Source organism: Populus nigra, chromosome 10 (assembly GCF_951802175.1).
Source record: "Populus nigra chromosome 10, ddPopNigr1.1, whole genome shotgun sequence".
NCBI lineage: Eukaryota > Viridiplantae > Streptophyta > Magnoliopsida > Malpighiales > Salicaceae > Populus > Populus nigra.
Window position 1 is genome coordinate 4,705,867 of NC_084861.1, and position 17,328 is coordinate 4,723,194.

Below are 17,328 nucleotides of genomic sequence, written 5' to 3' on the forward strand. Positions count from 1 at the left end.
AATAGAAGATGTCCACCCCTCTTAACCATCATCTTCAATTGATTAATTCTTAGAGAAGTAACAATCAAATCCAAGATGATAGCTGTGTTTCAGAGATACAATTAATTAGAAAAATATACGAGAATAATAATATATTATCTGCCTTTTAAAGTTAATAAGATTCGAATTCGCGATTATTTGATTACGATTATTTGATTATCAAAACTCTAATATCATATCAAAAAACCATCTCAATTTAATAATTTAAGTTGTTAGGTAAAATTTCATGATATAATTTATATTATATTTTAACAATAAATTGGTTATTTAAACTTAAAGAGAAAAAATCTTAAAATAATAGCTATACTAATACGATCTATAATTTATGATATATAGTAATTTTTTTAAAATATTTTTTTTAAAAAAAATATATTATAATAATTTTTTATTTTTTTATTTTTAATATCAACACATTAAAATTACCAAAAAAAAAAAAGTATACTACAGAAACATTTTTTTCAAGATAAATATAATTTAAAAAAAAACTACCGCATGGGGTGAAAGTATATTAGGCAAGGAGGAACTGGCAGGAAAATCAAAACAGAAGAAAGAGAGTAAAACTTGGTCAGCCCAATTTGATGATTGACCGTATCAAGTGACGTATAATGACTCTGACCCCTCCCAAACCGAGCTGCACGCAGCCACGTCATCAGTATTCCACTTCACTAGGACTGCCACGTTTCACGACCCCATAGGGTGATAACCTAGGCAAGGCAAAAGAAGTAAAGAACTTGGGGTCAACCTTTTTTGTCGGGTTGACACAGAGACAAGTTGACTGTACAAACAACTCCCAGGACCTCCTATAAATTGTAAAATTGTAAGTAACTAACTATTTAGGACACCCCACAACCTCCTTGTTCATAGCTAATCAGAAAAAACAAAAAAAAACAAAAAAACAAACATCCTCTCCTTGTCTCTCGACATAGAAGTATTACTGCTAATAATTCACCTTCTCTCTCTTTTTCCCTGAACTTTTTTCTTTCTTTCTTGTTTTTTGTATTAATGGAGTATTGGGTTATGTTAATTTTAGTCGTGAAACATTTGGATTACTATATATTACCATCATCTTCTTCGTCTAAAAAGAGCCCTTCTCTAATGTTATCACTCGATGCTATTTGAGGGTGCGAGAAAGAAGTTAATTAAGGCTTAATTAATTCTCATGTACGTTAATTAGATTTTGAGGAATACAGCTAGCTTACAATATTAATTAGTCAAGAAATACAAACAATGTTGGAGGACATGATTCATCCACCGGAGCAGCTACCTATTGTAAGTTTCTTTTCTTTATTTCTTTGTTGTTTTCTTTTACCGTTTAATGCACTTACGCTTGCATGCATGCATATACATGTTAGCTCATTTTATGTGAACATTATTTGCAGATTTCTTTTAGATTGTGTGTAATGTTTGCTAGCTCGATCGATTTGATCATCTTTTCCTGTATCCTTTCTTGTTTCTCTTGGGGATTGGTTAAATGTTTATGATCAGTTCTCAATCAAGTTGTTCTTTTATACAAGGGAAAGCTTTTTATAGAAAGAGATCATAACAGAGCTAGATCCAAACTTCTCGTATTCGAAATGGAGCGAGATTGATCTTGCAGCAAATTAAGGGAGGTGGTCAACATATATTTAGCTTAGATCAGTCCTTTTGCACGATTAGATGCAATGTTCTTATTTAATTATGAATTAGAAATGTATTACTGCTATGGGAAAGAGATTACAGAAACATTTAGAAAGAAGCAAAGTAGCTATCTCCTTTGGATTTCAATGATACAGAAGTGGAGCACAAGAGTACTTGCTTCAATGATAAGCGTATGGCCGCCGGCCACAAAATGATGCAAATTAACGCTGTCAATATTATCTTAAGGGCACCATCAGCTAAAGTAAGTATCGAGATCCTTACGGTAGGATCGTGAAATTAATTAAGATACGTATAAGCTGACGAGATATTTATGTTAATAAAAAAAATATCATTAAAACAATTTCAGCCAATTTCTTTAGACCTTTATAGAATATGTGTACAAGGAATATCAAATCTGTTCTTCTTTTTGTCAGTTTAGATTGATGTAAGTTCCAAATGACAGAACCTAGCTCACATGGACAGCATATTGGGTCTTCCTAGCTAATTGCCTTTTGATTCCGAATGTTTGTTTGAGCTCGGCTTCTGCTACATAACGAGTGAAAGAAACATACCATGAACACACTTCTTGTTAATGCTATGTGGTCTTTTTGCTAATCTTGGGTGTACTACTTCCCGCATATCACATGGTGCACAGATACACATCTTTTTCGACTTTATACGTAAATATCGACAACGATATTATTCTCCCATGGAGAATTTTTGTTTTTGATCAAATATAGAAACTAGATTGGAACGTGGTAACCGCACTTATATGAGCTAGACTAGGTGCTTGCCCACATGAATCCCTTACCCTCAGCACCCTCCTTCCACTCCATTCTGGTCCAAGGATACATATATAGCAAGGACAGAGAATTGGAACCCAATGCTTAGACACCCACCGTCCCCACTTTGCAGGGAGAATACATTTGAAAAAGTGAGAGCAGCTTAGAACCCGATATTATCATGAACTCTCATTCTATCATTGATGATTTAAATGCAGAAAATCAGCTTGATTAGGGAATTTTAGCCTTTTATGCTGCATGTCTTTATCATATCATGGCCTAAGCGATTTAGAGCGGAACCACGTTGCAAACAATGAAGAATCATTCTTGGCGTATGCCTAAAGGAAAGTCCAATCTGAATCATAGTAGTAAAACATCAAACTATAAGGTTTGCATAAGAAGATAAGTGCAGCTTATTAGTAGCCATGCGATGACTTGTGTTAATGATCTTGACACTGTTGCTTTACTATTTTACAGGATGATGTTTCGAGCCCCGTCAGTGACCAAATTTTGGAATTCTGTGACCCTGAATTCTTCCAAGAAACCCTGCAAAACTCAGAAGTCACTTCCAGCTCAAATTGTTGCTATGAGGAGAACTCTTCCTGTGCTAACAATCTTCCATTGCCACCAGATATCGACAAGTACAATAGCTACCAAGATAACAATGGTAATCATAACAGCGCAACCCCTATAACCACAACCACTGGCACCACAACAATTACAGCTGCCAATATTCACAACATCAATAGTAATCTGTCCATAATATTTGACTCCCAGGATGAGCTTGATAATGTACTCTCAGCTTCCATAGACTTTTCTCCATCTCCCACCTTGTCTGTCCCTCAATTTATCTCTACCCAGAATGACCATTTTGATTTCTCTTTAGTACAACCCCAACTCACATTAACAAATCTTGTATCTACTGATGGTCTCTCCCAGTACCCTGCTGCCCCACTCACGGCACATCCATTGTCATCTGTTTTTGAAGAAGATTGCCTGTCCTCGGTGCCTTCTTATGTACCTTTGAACCCATCATCACCTTCTTGTTCGTTTCTTGGACCTGCAGTGGGTGCTTACATGCCTGCTGGAACTCTGAATGCCGCCTCATTATCCGCTGACAGTTCTGGTATGTTCGATGGTGGTATTATTATGGGTTCTGAATGGCAAACACTAGAATTGGATTTTCAGGGTGATAATGGTGGAATTTATTGTCCTGATTCCCTCCAGCATGTTCTTAACCCTCGTGATCTACAGGTACTGGCAATGCATACAGAATTATATCATTACCATTGTTATTTAAGAATTTGAGGTAGGAAATTGAAGAACCTTTACCATTCTACAAAGAGCATATGCCAAGTGAGAAATGAGGGTTTTTTTTTTCTTGATAAACCAAGAGAGTTATTTTTCAGAATTGATTTTCAAAGCCAAACAATTAAACTTTTCAATAACAAAACCACCAGCTTGGAGAGTGGTGGCATTTCTTAGGCCCAAATAGCAGAGCATGTGTGCTTCAGATATGGTTTTCTTGAAGGAATTGACGTTGTATTTGTTTTCACTTATCTTTTTAATCTGTCTTTGTAAGGCACTTGGCAATGAAACTCCAAATTTGGTGGGGGGGCATGTTAGTTCTGCTCCCTTAACATCAGAGATTTCAAGTTTGGAAGATTCAACTTTCAAGGCGGGCAAACTTTCTGTTGAGCAAAGGAGGGAGAAAATCCATAGGTATATGAAGAAAAGGAATGAGAGGAATTTCAGCAAGAAAATAAAGGTACTATCTGTCTCCCACCTTCCCTCTCTGTAGAGATATCTAGCAAACCGGGTTGCAGCCCATATTTACATTGCCTACGCACCAAAACAGAACTATATATGAGATATCATGATCATATATGTATGCAAGGAAAGCTTTGCACCTGGCCTGAATGATTTGTGCGTGTGTTCCTTTTGTTTTCATCGCTAATGATTTGATCAAATTTGCAGTATGCCTGCCGCAAAACACTGGCAGACAGCCGGCCTCGAGTCAGAGGAAGGTTCGCAAAGAATGATGATTTTGGTGACATTCACAGGACTGTTAGCAGCCATCATGAAGATGATGAGGATGAAGAAGTAAGATTCTTGGTTATTTTTTTCTTTTCTTCTCATATCCAACAGAAAAGGTTTCTTGGTTAATCAGTAACTGGTTTTTCCTTGCTTGCAATTCTTTCTCCTGCAGGCAGTAATGAAAGAAGAAGATGTGATTGGTTCGGATATTTTTGCTCACATCAGTGGTGTGAACTCCTTCGAATGCAATTATTCTATCCAGTCCTGGATTAACTAGCTTGCCCATCTCTACAATTTTGAAGGATCCCGTTTCAGTCAAGATGTTAACTTTCCAGGTTAAATCTATAATAAAAGAAATCCAATAATTGGGTGGTCCGTAGAATATCCTAGTCCGTCCAGGCATATATGAATGATTGTGTCAGGACTGTGTAGACACTTGAATAACAAGGTAGCTTATGTAGATAATATGTATCCCTACCCATCTCCAAGATCCAGCAGATCTGTTAAATGCTGTGGCATCTTATTGTGAGTAGTAGCTGAGCAAGTTTGTCAATGAAAGTTGTTTTTGTTTACTCATGTGTACGAGCAATTAGAAGTGCTCGATCCATTTACGGTTTACCTCGATTTATTTACTTGCAGAAATAAATACATCAATCGGGATTGATTTATAGCTACTGGACTGTATATTTTGCAGAGATTAACTGTTTGAGTCTGACCTTCTCAACTTCTTTGATAGGAACCTTTCCTTGTAGTAAAATGTCAGGTCTGGCCATTGAAACCAGTGGAAAAGAAAAATAGAGAGCCCGACGAAGGCTGTCACTCCTCGGCAAATGCTTCAGGCCAAGCATTGGTAACATTAGAGCCTGGTCTGTTAGAGTATTGTGTTCGGCTAGGCTCATCGATCATCTTTCTAGTTCTACAAGCCCAATATGTTTTGAATTATGGCAAACATATTCCACCCATTCCAATGATGGGTATTGGCCTGAAACCATGTCAAGATTTTGTTAGCTAACTTATATAATACCCTCCTATTCTATGCTTTTTAGTCTGTTAATTTCAACAGTCAAATAACAATCTCATCTTAAAAATTTATAAAATAATTTTATATTAAAAATTTATAAAATAGTTTTATATCGTCTCGGTCCACGTTACCTTACACTTAATAAAAATAAAATGATAAAATTTAAACTCGTAATTTTTTAGTCAATAAAATTAATAGCATGTCAAAGAACTATCTCAAACCAATAACCTTTCTCAATTAAAATGAAGAGATAAGATTTAAATTCATAATCACTTAGTCAACAAAGATAATATTATGTCAAAAAATCATCACAATTCAATAATTTAAACTTAATTTTATCAAACATAATAAGAGTGATGAGATTTAAATTCATAATTATTTTATTAATAAAATTCTAATATCATATAAAAAAATATTTTAACCAAAATATTTTAACTAAGATTTGGTCATACATTTTATAAGAGTCTTAAACGACCTGCTTTGGATTTATCGGTTTAGCATGTGAATTATTGACCATGAATGCGACCCGGCTGGTACTTTCTATGCAAAAAAGAACTCCTTTGGTTTTAAAATTCCAGACACGCAGTGATCAAGAAACACACCACTTGGTGTCTTGGTCCTACCATATGTTCAACAAAGATTAACGTTGATGTTTGACAGAAAATAAGGTCACTGTCACGGGTGTGTCGAGAGGCTGAAGCTCGAGAGTGCAAATTCGACTAGACCTCTGACAAAATGAACTAAACCTGCAAAAGGCGACGTGCCCATTGGCCATTAGATTGTGGACTTCAATCAGCATAGACTACAAAGGGGGGCTTTAGTTTTTCTAGAGGTTGTTGCTGAGGCGGCTCCTAAAAGTATGCCGGTGGAGAACCAGTTTTTCCCTTGGGCCAGATTTCTGAACTACTGTGCACGGGAAAAAAACAAAAAACAAAATTATTAAAGGATTCAATTGGACCCATCAAATAAAATTTTGAAAATTAGAATATTCAAATTGATGGGAAATGGGATTTTTTTTCATTATTTGGAGGGCTATAACTGGGCATCAGAATCTCTCCTTCTCCGGTGGCAATATGTTTATAGTCTTCGAAGGCAGCTACAACGAATCCGTGAGTAAATAAATAAATAAATAGTTTATTGGGAAATGTGGTAAAAATTATTTTTAAAAATATTATATATTTAAAAATATATTAAAATAATATTTTTTTTCTTGATATTTTCGTATCAAACTAATAAAAAATACTAAAAAATATTAATTTAAAAAATAAAAATCTTAAAAAATATGATCCAAACACACTCACATACGTTGTCAAGAATTATATTAGAAATTGTCGATAAATTTAGGTCAAATCTATTTTGTGATTGGTCTATAAAAAACTGTTGTTTTATATTAGGATTCATAACCTCATAATCATGGTCGATCTTTTTCTAAAAATTTAACGTCAAAAAAATAGATAGTTTTTGAAAATTATATTAAGCCTTCCAAACCTGAACTTCTACTAGCCATACAAAAATGATAGAAATGGTTAGGGACTAGGGTTGAACATCCTGGGATTGGTAACCTGGGCATCCTTGACCTCATCCTTTCCTTGTCTCTCGACTTCCTGGACATGGCCTTTGCCTTATCCTTGGAGAGTTTTTTCTCACATTAGCACAATGAAAAAACTTATATCTCAAACTAAAACAATTTGAAAAATAATTCTCATTCTAGCATGTAAACAATGGTTCGTGCATAGTTCTTGTGCCGTCGATACATCGCACATGTATTATATGCACGACCACCCTATTAATTAGTTTCAAGATAATTTTCTTTTCTTTTCTTTTTCCCTTACTTCTTTTTTTTTTTTCATTGCTTCTCCCTCTTCTTGGTGTTGCTCTTAACTCAAGCAAGTTGATCTTTCTCTCCTCCATAAAATAATTATCTCTCTATCTTCCCCCACAGTAGACCTCTCTCTCTCTCTCTCTCTCTCTCTCTCTCTCTCTCTCTCTCTCTCTCTCTCTCTCTCTCTCTCTCTCTCTCTCTCTCTCTCTCTCTCTCTCTCTCTCTCTCTCTCTCTCTCTCTCTCTCTCTCTCTCTCTCTCTCTCTCTCTCTCTCTCTCTCTCTCTCTCTCTCTCTCTCTCTCTCTCTCTCTCTCTCTCTCTCTCTCTCTCTCTCTCTCTCTCTCTCACACACACACACATTCATAAGTTTTCTCTCTAGCCATCCACATGTGGAAACTAACAATTTCTCTCACTATTATTGTTACTATCATCAGTACTGTCACGGTGTTTTAGCGACGCGATGACATCTGGTGACGGTGAAGGCTTTTGTCGCGCTTCTTGTATGAGGTGTGGTATGTTGAGAATGCTTTTTGAATTTAATAATAAAATTATGATTAAAGATTCAGGAGTAAATAATAAAGATTTACTTAATTGGTACAACAAATGTTAGATAAAAAAAAAACAATGACATTTCAATTTCGTACAACAAAAAAATCTACTTTGAGCTTTAGATTTACTTAACTGGTCAGATTTTGAGTTTGCTTTTCAATAATTACAAAGTTCAAGTCCTTTCAGAGTCATTAGAGGTTTACATGGTCGTTAGCTTTAAGACCCGTGAGATTAGTCAAGGTACGCGCAAACTGATTTGAATGTCTATGTTAATTAAAAAAAAAAAACTAAAAATCCCATGCATGACTAATATTTTATTGGATGCCCAAGGCCAAATTCTCTGTCTATTCCTCATAAAATCAATAATTAAACATCGAAATCTTTTCTCTGCACAAGGCATGGAGGGGAGTTTGCATGAAAGATCCTTTGCAGGCCAAGTGGTGGTGCCAGTCTCCTTGTCACAACTCACAGCACATGATTACACCCACTGAATTTCAGCCTAGCTAGAGACCACTAGCCACTTCTGTCAATGGGGGATTTACCTTTTATCACATCACATAGTTCCTCCAGATGATTTAGAAATAGAAATTAGACAATGCAGTGGAGATAATCGCACTCCTCATTATTTTAATCTCCTGTTTATATGACACAGCTCTCCATCAAAGACACGCCAGGCAGTATAATTGTTTGAGTAAATGAAAAGTTATGTTTTTTTTTTTATGGAGAATTATATTGATTGATTGATTAAGAAATAAAATATTTTTAAATCCAGGTGATAATGTTGTTATAATTCTTCATGCATCCAAATTTAATTTTCTCTCCACTCTATTTTTATTCGTAATATAACTATTGATAGATAATTTTACTATAATATATCCTAAAATTTATTATAAAACATTAAAAAATAATATAAATTGTATTTTAAAACATCAAATAAATAACACGTTAAATTTTTAAATTAAAATAATTTTTTATATATAATATCAAAAAATCAATAAATAAATAGCTAAGAGTTTAAATCTTACTGACAAAGAGCTCATGATTTCAAAATTTTTCCATGGGGGCATTTGAGTTTAAAAGATGGCCAAATACAATAAAAAGACTGAATAATTCAACACAGCAACACGACTGAGTTATCTTGTCAACTGCTAACGTTAATTCTTTGACCATCTAACTAATAATAACTGTGGTTTGCATGTTCTTATCTATGAAGAATCTAGTGGTAGTGATGAAGAAGTCATGAGCTAAAATAGCCTCTCATCTTATGATCGATTCAGTTCCAATCAAGTCATTTTGCTACGTAGCTGTTAACGTTAACGAGGTGCAATGTCATTTTCAATTGAATTGATGTTTTTTTTTAAATAAATTAAAAATATAAAAAAATAATTCAATTTTTTAATAATCATGGTTGACCAAATACCCTAAATGATTAAGAGGGTGTTTGAAAATATAATAATACTTGTTTTTTAAAATATTAACATAATATATTTTTTATTTTTTATATCAAATTAAATTTTAATAATAATAAAAAAGTTTAACACTCATTAGCGTGAGCTAGAGGTTAAATAACAACATATACTAAATAAAAAATGCACGCCACCTAAGCGTTAAATAAGCGTGTAAGAAGAACACGAGTGCAATAAAACCAACATCCCCTGCAGTAGAATCGTTCACAATGGCAACAGAAACAGTCAAACAGAATATGAGTGACTGAGTGAGGCATGTTAGCCCTACAACACGGAGGAGCATCTACTTTTGCCTCACCTCTCTCTCTCTCACGTGAGTTAAAATTCTCCGCGAATCATCAAATCCTACAAAGAAAAGAAAAATCAATGGAGAAATAAAAAACAAAAGAAAAATGGCATATTTCTCCTCTAATCTCATGCTGCTGACCTCTATGCCATGTGGTGTGTGGCCCCCATGGTGGAATCAGGAATGGGATGGGATATAGTGGGAAAGTACTGTAGCTATCATGGGTACCAGCTCATCTTTTATTTTCTTCCTTCTCTCCTCTTGCCATAATCAGCACAAGAGGTCCTTATCCAGGGTCTGGCATCGTGTTCTGTAACTCTGTATAAATAAAATGGCCTAAAAAATATTGCGAACGAAGAGAAAAACAAACTGGGTCCTACATTAGAATTTTGCAAACACGATAAGAAAATAAGAAAATAAAAAAATTGGGTCCTACACGTAACCATGGATTTTGGGGGGACTCACTGAAAATTCAACGAGAAACGTGGCTTACATCCACATTTCAATGTTAAGCTCTCCCACTACCTTGATTCGGTTAAGTTTCTCATCTCTCTCTCGGAACACTCAGGGACACATCTTTTGTTTCTTTTTGGTTAAAGAGAGACATATTATGCTTAGAACCTTGTATGAGGATCAGTTGTGAAGTCATTTCCCCCCCTTCTTTGGTGTGTTCTTTACGTGTTTCTTTGGCTGCTTGTTCATTTTGAAGATAAGCCTAAAAATGGAAGTTCTTGGCTTTCTTGGAAATCAGAGTGTGATTTATGTGGGTTTTGGTCCTTGGATCCATTTCTTCTGGTAAGCAGCAAAAGTTGGTATCTTGCTTGATATTCCTTTTTCTATTTCTTTTTATTTACTATATATACACACGCGACTATTTAAAGTTTGCTACTTTTTTTGGATGTTTGTTTATCTGTTTAAGCATTTCTTTTAAGTTGCTACGTTGTTGGCTGGATTTGTGATTTTGATTCTTAATTGGGTTTTGGCTTTGTTTCTTGGAAAGGTGGTGCAAGAAGGGAGATATTAGTTTTCTTTAATGGTCAGTGATTTCCTTTCAAGCATTTTTAGACTTTCTTTCTGTACTAAAATTTGGAGTAAGGTGAATTTAAAAGGAAACAAATAAAAGGTGCCTGTTTGGCTGAGAAGAGTGTTGTTGAATTGAAGTGAGGTAGTTAGATTCATAGGGCTGGCCTTGTGTTTTGCAATTACACCTTTTTGTTGAATTTGGGTCAACCCCGTAATTTTTCTTGAACACGTATGTGATTTGTGAACTCCTTCTTCCTCTCTCTATCACTCTGTGGGATTCAGTTTCAGTTTATTTTATGTAACATCCGCGGAAGAGGCACCTTGCTCGTTCCTTTTCTCCTTGTAATTCTTACTCTTACTCTTCCTCTTTATTTCTTTATTTTTTTATGCAATTCCCATTTGCAAATTGCAATCTTGTTTTTCTATTTCTCTAAGAATCAATATCACAATCATAGAGTCCTAAAGAAATTGTATTGTTTGCTATTATAACTCTGATATTGATAGTTATATTGACATTGTTAATTGTCACAAGACGTCTTTGTATTGCCTCAATTTCCTGTTTGAGGTGAGAAACAAAGTTAAGTAACATCAAGAAAGGAAAGCCCTATGATATTGGTATTGTGGCAGAAAAGTGAAAGCTTCAAGATTTACTCAATTACAAGCAATATATTCGAGCCAACATGGATGCCTGCGGTTTGCCTCTTTCTATGTGCTTTCCCTATCAGTTTTTTCACCACCACTAATGATTTTGAATTTTTACCTTTTGTTTTCTTTTTTCCTAATTGTTTTGATTTTTTCGGAGATCCTGATTTGAAATGTATGAGTATTAGCTTTCTTCTCATGCATGCTTCTTTTTGCAGTATACTGATGCTAGCTGTTCAAATTGCTTTTCAGATTCCTTTGGGATATGACCTTGGCAATAAGAGGCTTATATGATTCTGGAGCTTTCAAGTTTATATCGACTAGTTGGAGACAGATGATTGAAAACAAAGTTGTCTGCCATTGGTTTGCTTTGTTAGATTAGAGGCTCAAGATGGATGATACATCTGCCAATGCTCAAAAGGATGGCCAGGGTAAAGAGGATTCATTGCATAGCTTGAACCATGGAAGAGAATTATCTGGTGACAATGAGCCGGACTGTTCCCAATCAAAATCAGAGAGGGTGATGAGAAGGGTATATTCACATCACTATCTGCATTTAAAAGTTAAGCAATTGCAACGCAGTAAAAGTTGCATCAAAGATTCATTCCTTCGAGGCATTCATGTCTTAGACAATTGGATTCCAAAGCATATAACAACAATCGATGAGAAATATCTTCGTCGTTGCCTAGAATTTATACATGCCAGCACTTCTCAGTCGGCTCCATGCAATGCCTCTATGTACTTGGATTTGGGAAACATGGGTTTTTTCTCTGATGGCCTGAATATAGCTAAAACTGGGAGTGAAAATACATATGGTTTGGCCAGGTTTGATTTTGACTGTCCATTAGCTGGGACTGGGAATGTGGTCATTAGCCCAGCGGAACAGTGGATTGTTGGTTCGATCATGGGTAGCAAGAGCATGGTGAATATACTAAAGAGTCCTTTATTGCTCCGGTATGGTTCATATGGCGATGATGCCAATTTTGAGAAAGTGAGTTCCAGCGAGGTTAAAGGACCAATATGTTTTAATCTGATGAACTCTCCTAGTGGATTACGTAGTTATTCACCACACAAGCTTGATGAAGAAGCACAAATTCCTGGAAGCCATAAATTTGGATCAGAGACTTTGCACAAAAGGCTTATTTCTATGTCGAGCTCAAACTCTACGTGTTCTGATCAGTCTTCTTCTTCTCCGTCAGCTACTGTTACTCAGGGGACCCTCCAATGCACATGGAAGGGTGGGAACCCACATTTTGTCTTCTCCATAGACAATCAGAAATTGGTCTATGTGGCTAACTTGTATAATGTTGATTCAGCAGATGATAAGTCTCTGGAGTATGTGTATTTATTCCATTCAAGAAAAGGTTCCCAAAAGGAACATATGAATCATGATAAAGAGTCGCACCTTGTAGGTAAGATGAAGGTGTCAACTTCTTTTGCTCTTTGCCCAAAAAATTCAAGAATCACGCAGAGAGAATTTGTTTTATTCGGTTATGAAAATTACGTGGGAGAGTGGCAAAGTTCAAGCCATGACCTCAGGAAGAACAAGGGATTGTCAAGCAGGGTGGCAGAAGTGTTCAGGACCAGTAACTCATCCAAGAGGAGAACTAACTCCAGATTTGGTGGATCCGGTGCCATACTGGAGAATTCTTCTTGGGAGCCATTTCAAGAGAGAGATAACAACATCGATGCACTTGGTGGCACCAATCTTTTAGAAAATCATCTTCCACCAAATCTTGAATTGGCTGCCATTTTGGTGAAAGATCATCTTCCTGAAAAGCGTCAGGAGAAGGCTGGAGGTTGGGGCTTGAATTTTCTCAAGAAAATGGCTGTAACACAAGCAGAAGATGTGAAATCCTCAGTGCTCCCTGCCTGTTGTGCCCAAGATAGTGGTGATTGCTCAACAAGCATTGATATTCTCATTCCAGCTGGTCTTCACGGAGGTCCAAGGACCAGAAATGGTGGTCCTTCTAGTCTTATTGATAGGTGGATATCAGGTGGACACTGTGACTGTGGTGGCTGGGACCTAGGCTGTCCATTAACAGTACTTAAAAGCAGATCAGCCCACAAAGAGTTTTCATCTCAAGCAGATGCGCAAGGGGAGTGCAAGTTAGTTGATTTGTTCATAGAGGTGAGCCACATTCTGTAAAGGCTTTATCCATAACATTTAAGGTGTCCGTTGCTAGTGGTGTCTCAATGGATATAAGCCAAAGCAACTGATAGAATTTGCTCCTTTTTTATATAAATCATTTTTGTTTCAAAATTTGTTTAGTTTCTTTGTTTCTTCTCCTCAATTTGTGGATTCTTTTATAAGTATTAATCTAAGCATGACCCTACTCTAATTTTTCAGGGTTCAGAGAATGGTGCCCCCCCCATGAGTATGGTGAATGTCCATGATGGCTTGTATTTTGTGCACTTTCAGTCAACATTGTCAGCTCTGCAGTCCTTCTCAATTGCAGTAGCATTTATCCATACCCAAAAAGTCCCAGTCTCCAACCAAAATATGTACAGGAGTTGACATAAGGAAGATTTGTGGTTCAGCTTGATCTAGTTGTAACTCCCCTACTGTATCACAGCACTTTGTAAGTCAAAATTTAAGTAATTTATACATGAAGTAGGTTGTTCATTTTTTGAAGTCTTTTGTTTTGATAGAATGTTTAGGATCATAATGTTCTTGCTGGTGATTGGGATTGGTTATCCTTTGACTTTCGGTCAAGAAACTCATGTAACCTCTATTCTATGATTGATTGTACAATTATTTTTATGAAAGTATTTTTTTATGAAAAAATAATTTCATAAGGGCAATTATTTCTGGTGATTCGGATTGGTGTATTTGGCTGTTACATGCACTTCTCTAGGGTATATGGTGGCATGTGCTTTGTAAATAGCTTAACTCATGGTGCTCCACAAGAGCGCAAATTAAGCGGTTAAATTTATTAATTTTCAAGTGGAAATAACTGAGATCCTTTTGTGGCTCATGATGATTCATGTTACTGCATGGTTCCCAATCATGAACTGAAACCTGTCGGTTATACGGATTGAAGACTTTTTGCATTTGTAGGTAATGTAAACTCCAACTGTTGCTATCTGCACTGGTGATTTTTTTTATTAGAGTCTTTCTCTTCTGAATCATATGCTATACACCCATTAAATCTGTGGTCCTAAAGAGCCAATTGGTTTTTCTGGGTATAAGCACAACTCCATTTGTACTCGCAAACTAAAATGCAATATTGCAGTTTCCGCTTAGCTTTGTTGTATTTACTGTTTATTTACGTAGTGTTATAGTGCTAACATACAAGTGTAGATCTGTCCTTTTCATACTCCTTTTAAAAAAATTCAATCTCTAACTCTCTACATTTTAAGCAGTGCGTGTTGAACAATAACATGTTTAGCATGCAGTAATTCATCCTGTAGGTGTGTGATCACATTCAGGAGTTAATTTCTGTAAAAAAAAAAAAAGATATAGATTGTAAAGCTCAATTTCACATTTCCTGGTAAAATCATGATATGGGATTCCACAAGCAAACCTGCATGTTTCTATTTTAGGTTATGCTTCTCTCATTGCTAAGTATGAGAGCTCATTCTAATGCCCATGTTGTTTTGTTGAACTGGGAAAGTTGAGTTGCAACTTTAACTTTCCTATATATGTGTTGTGTGTGTTTATGATATTGTCATTCTAATGCCCATGTTGTTTTGGGCCAACTGGGAAAGTACTGTTGCAACTTTAACTTTCCTATTTATATGTAGTGCATGTTATGCTGTTGTTTTATCTTCAACCAGGCTCTGATTTTATACAGCCTTAGGTTGGCTTGACCTGGCCTGGCCAGTTATGCTCCAAAGGTTCAACAAGTCAAGGTAAGCTTAGACCCTTCCAGCTTTTTTCTTTCTTTCATTTCTTTTGCAGGTTTTATTTTTAATAAAAAAAATTGGTACTATTAAGTCTAGTCTATGGAATCAAAAGATAATTCATCGAATGTGATGGGAAATGTGAAATGCAGCATCCTTTGCCTTAGATGTTTCCAGAGCAAACTTAAGGAGTTAATGGCTGGACTGATCTCAAAAGCTCGCATGAAGTGGTACATGGTTAAAGCCTAAAGATTTTATTTCACCCATTTAATTATCTTCTATGAATATATCTATGCATTGTATTTTTTTTCTTTCTCTGAACAATCATGGCAGTGTATCTCCTCTGTACTTTATTTTTATTGTTTCTTTGTGGATGCAAGTGAGACTTGTTTCTCTGCTTCTATAATCTGGCTGGTGAATTTTTGATACATTCCGTGGTCCTTCAGTGCGTCAAGTTGAATTTATCGGTTTGTCCACTAAAGAACTGGGTAAGTTCTTACTTTTCTTGACCGTAATATAAGTGGTTGAAATATAATAAATCCCGCTACGTATTAATCGAGGAAGAGATGTGTCTAGCAACTATTTTCCCTGGCACACCCCTTATAATGGACGACAGTAATATGCTGTCTCTTTTAGCATTGCAGGCAACTCTCCTGACTTTTTCATCTTCCCTTGGTAGCTTCTGTAAACGTAGGCAGCACTCAGAACCAGGAAAGAAAGTAGCCGGACAGGAGTAGGTAGGAGATTTAATTTGGAGCAACTTATTCATTAATTAATCACTTTATCTGTTATACCTGGACATGATTTGACTCCTTAAATTTCTTTTTTTTCATTTGTTACATTCACTATATATTATAAATGGTGCGCAGAATATTATGATATATGAACGCTTGAGTTCAAGTGAATACTAACTGGATTGGAACTGTTTGAGGCATTTGTTATGGTTGCTGAATCCTTTCTTCCTTACTGGTCACCTTTAGTTACCTGTCATGTATATTGCGTAGTTGGGTAGCAATGCTTTGTATTCAACCAAACACGAGGATGTAATAGGTAGCATGAATTTTCTGCCAAACGTATTATAGAGAACTTTCTCTAGGTTGTCTTTAACTCTTGTCCTTTGGGACAGTTTTTATTCTGGTGCAGGGGAGATTACATTGCAAATCTTCATGATCAAGGCAGGCACCTTCTTGTCAGATATTGAAACATGGAAAACAAGCTTATCGTGATCAGGCATCTTCCTCCCAATAACTACGCTTTAGATTCGATCATTCCGCTTGCATAGCAAGTCTTTGCCCCTGCATCTGACAGGCAAAAAGTACCTGTCTTTCCAGGATAATGACTCGACTGTCTCAAGTTAACCATGTTATCCAGACCATAAAAGAGGTTCCGTTCATCGGTTGATTGAATGCTGGGCCTGCCTGTCAAGGCATGCTCTGTAAAGATTATTTAATTTGACGAGGAGAATGCTTGGATCTCGAAATAGCACAGAAGGGTTGCATTACAGTGAGAAGGGACAGTCTCGTAGCATGTAAACTTGTCAATGTCTCCTCCCTGCTTTCTTTCTCACAAAATTTCATTTTTCACGTCAACTAGACCATAACTTCTATACCAGTCTCGAAAGTTTTAAAATTTCTAGGGGAATTACCGAAATGGCTCGGTTATCTGGGTCTAAATTCAAGCAGACAAGGAACTCCTGTTCTTAAAAAAATCAGTGGCATCATCTCCTCCCATGGTGGTGATTTTTGTTTTAGGTTGTTTTACTTGGTGTTGAAGAATCAAAAGGAAGTTAATGACCCTACTTTTGGAAAGATAGGAGCATGAGCCTCGCCCGAGCTATGTCTGTGGAGCTATTTTCAGAAGCTTTACATGAATCAAGAGCATGGAAAATCATGAAAACGAACTAGAGCACTACCTGGTTTACCATTTAACGGAGTTTCCCTTGCATATCCTTAGTGTATTTAAGAAAATTTAATAATTTTTTTTTTAATATTGACTTGAAAAAAAAGTCTCTTACATCAATAAATTGACCCTTTAGATTACTTGTAGTGTTTACATTACAACTAATTTATCATGTGAAAAAAAAACAATTGGAATACATTTGTCTTCAAATTTCTTATTTTTCAAAAATCCTTCAAAACCCAGTATTTATTTTTTATATTAGCATATCAAAATAATAATAAAATATTACAAAAACATTA

General features: G+C 35.8%; 2 protein-coding genes across 17 annotated transcripts; both read left to right on the forward strand.

Moving 5' to 3' along the window:
* Nucleotides 1-2,909: 2,909 nt before the first annotated feature.
* On the forward strand, nucleotides 2,910-5,149 carry LOC133705215 (uncharacterized; the record flags this gene model as incomplete). The annotated part of the gene is made up of 4 exons (XM_062130347.1): nucleotides 2,910-3,692; nucleotides 4,021-4,206; nucleotides 4,416-4,541; nucleotides 4,648-5,149. Coding segments are annotated over 4 exons (1,200 nt in total), but the record flags the coding sequence as incomplete, so codon positions are not given.
* Nucleotides 5,150-9,955: 4,806 nt separating this feature from the next.
* Nucleotides 9,956-16,741, forward strand: LOC133705145 (uncharacterized). 16 transcript variants are annotated; one of them, XR_009844217.1, is made up of 8 exons: nucleotides 9,956-10,414; nucleotides 11,537-13,415; nucleotides 13,635-13,866; nucleotides 15,082-15,139; nucleotides 15,283-15,360; nucleotides 15,511-15,618; nucleotides 15,767-15,867; nucleotides 16,257-16,741. XR_009844217.1 is itself a non-coding variant. In XM_062130259.1 (4 exons), the coding sequence occupies exons 3-4, from the start codon at nucleotides 11,676-11,678 to the stop codon at nucleotides 13,800-13,802; spliced, it is 1,908 nt and encodes a 635-aa protein (XP_061986243.1). In that variant the 5' UTR covers nucleotides 9,956-10,414; nucleotides 10,620-10,655; nucleotides 11,537-11,675; the 3' UTR covers nucleotides 13,803-14,089. The 16 variants fall into 16 exon arrangements, 3 of the variants coding, with proteins under 3 accessions (XP_061986243.1, XP_061986240.1, XP_061986242.1); XR_009844219.1 differs by having other exon boundaries at nucleotides 15,810-15,867; XR_009844213.1 differs by having other exon boundaries at nucleotides 15,283-15,618.
* The last annotated feature ends 587 nt before the right edge of the window (nucleotides 16,742-17,328 follow it).

Coding starts and splice junctions, on each gene's coding strand:
- LOC133705145 (XM_062130259.1), top strand. CDS start 11,676: ATGGATGATACATCTGCCAATGCTCAAAAGGATGGCCAGGGTAAAGAG. Junction 13,416..13,634: donor TAGTTGATTTGTTCATAGAG/GTGAGCCACATT, acceptor CTAATTTTTCAG/GGTTCAGAGAATGGTGCCCC.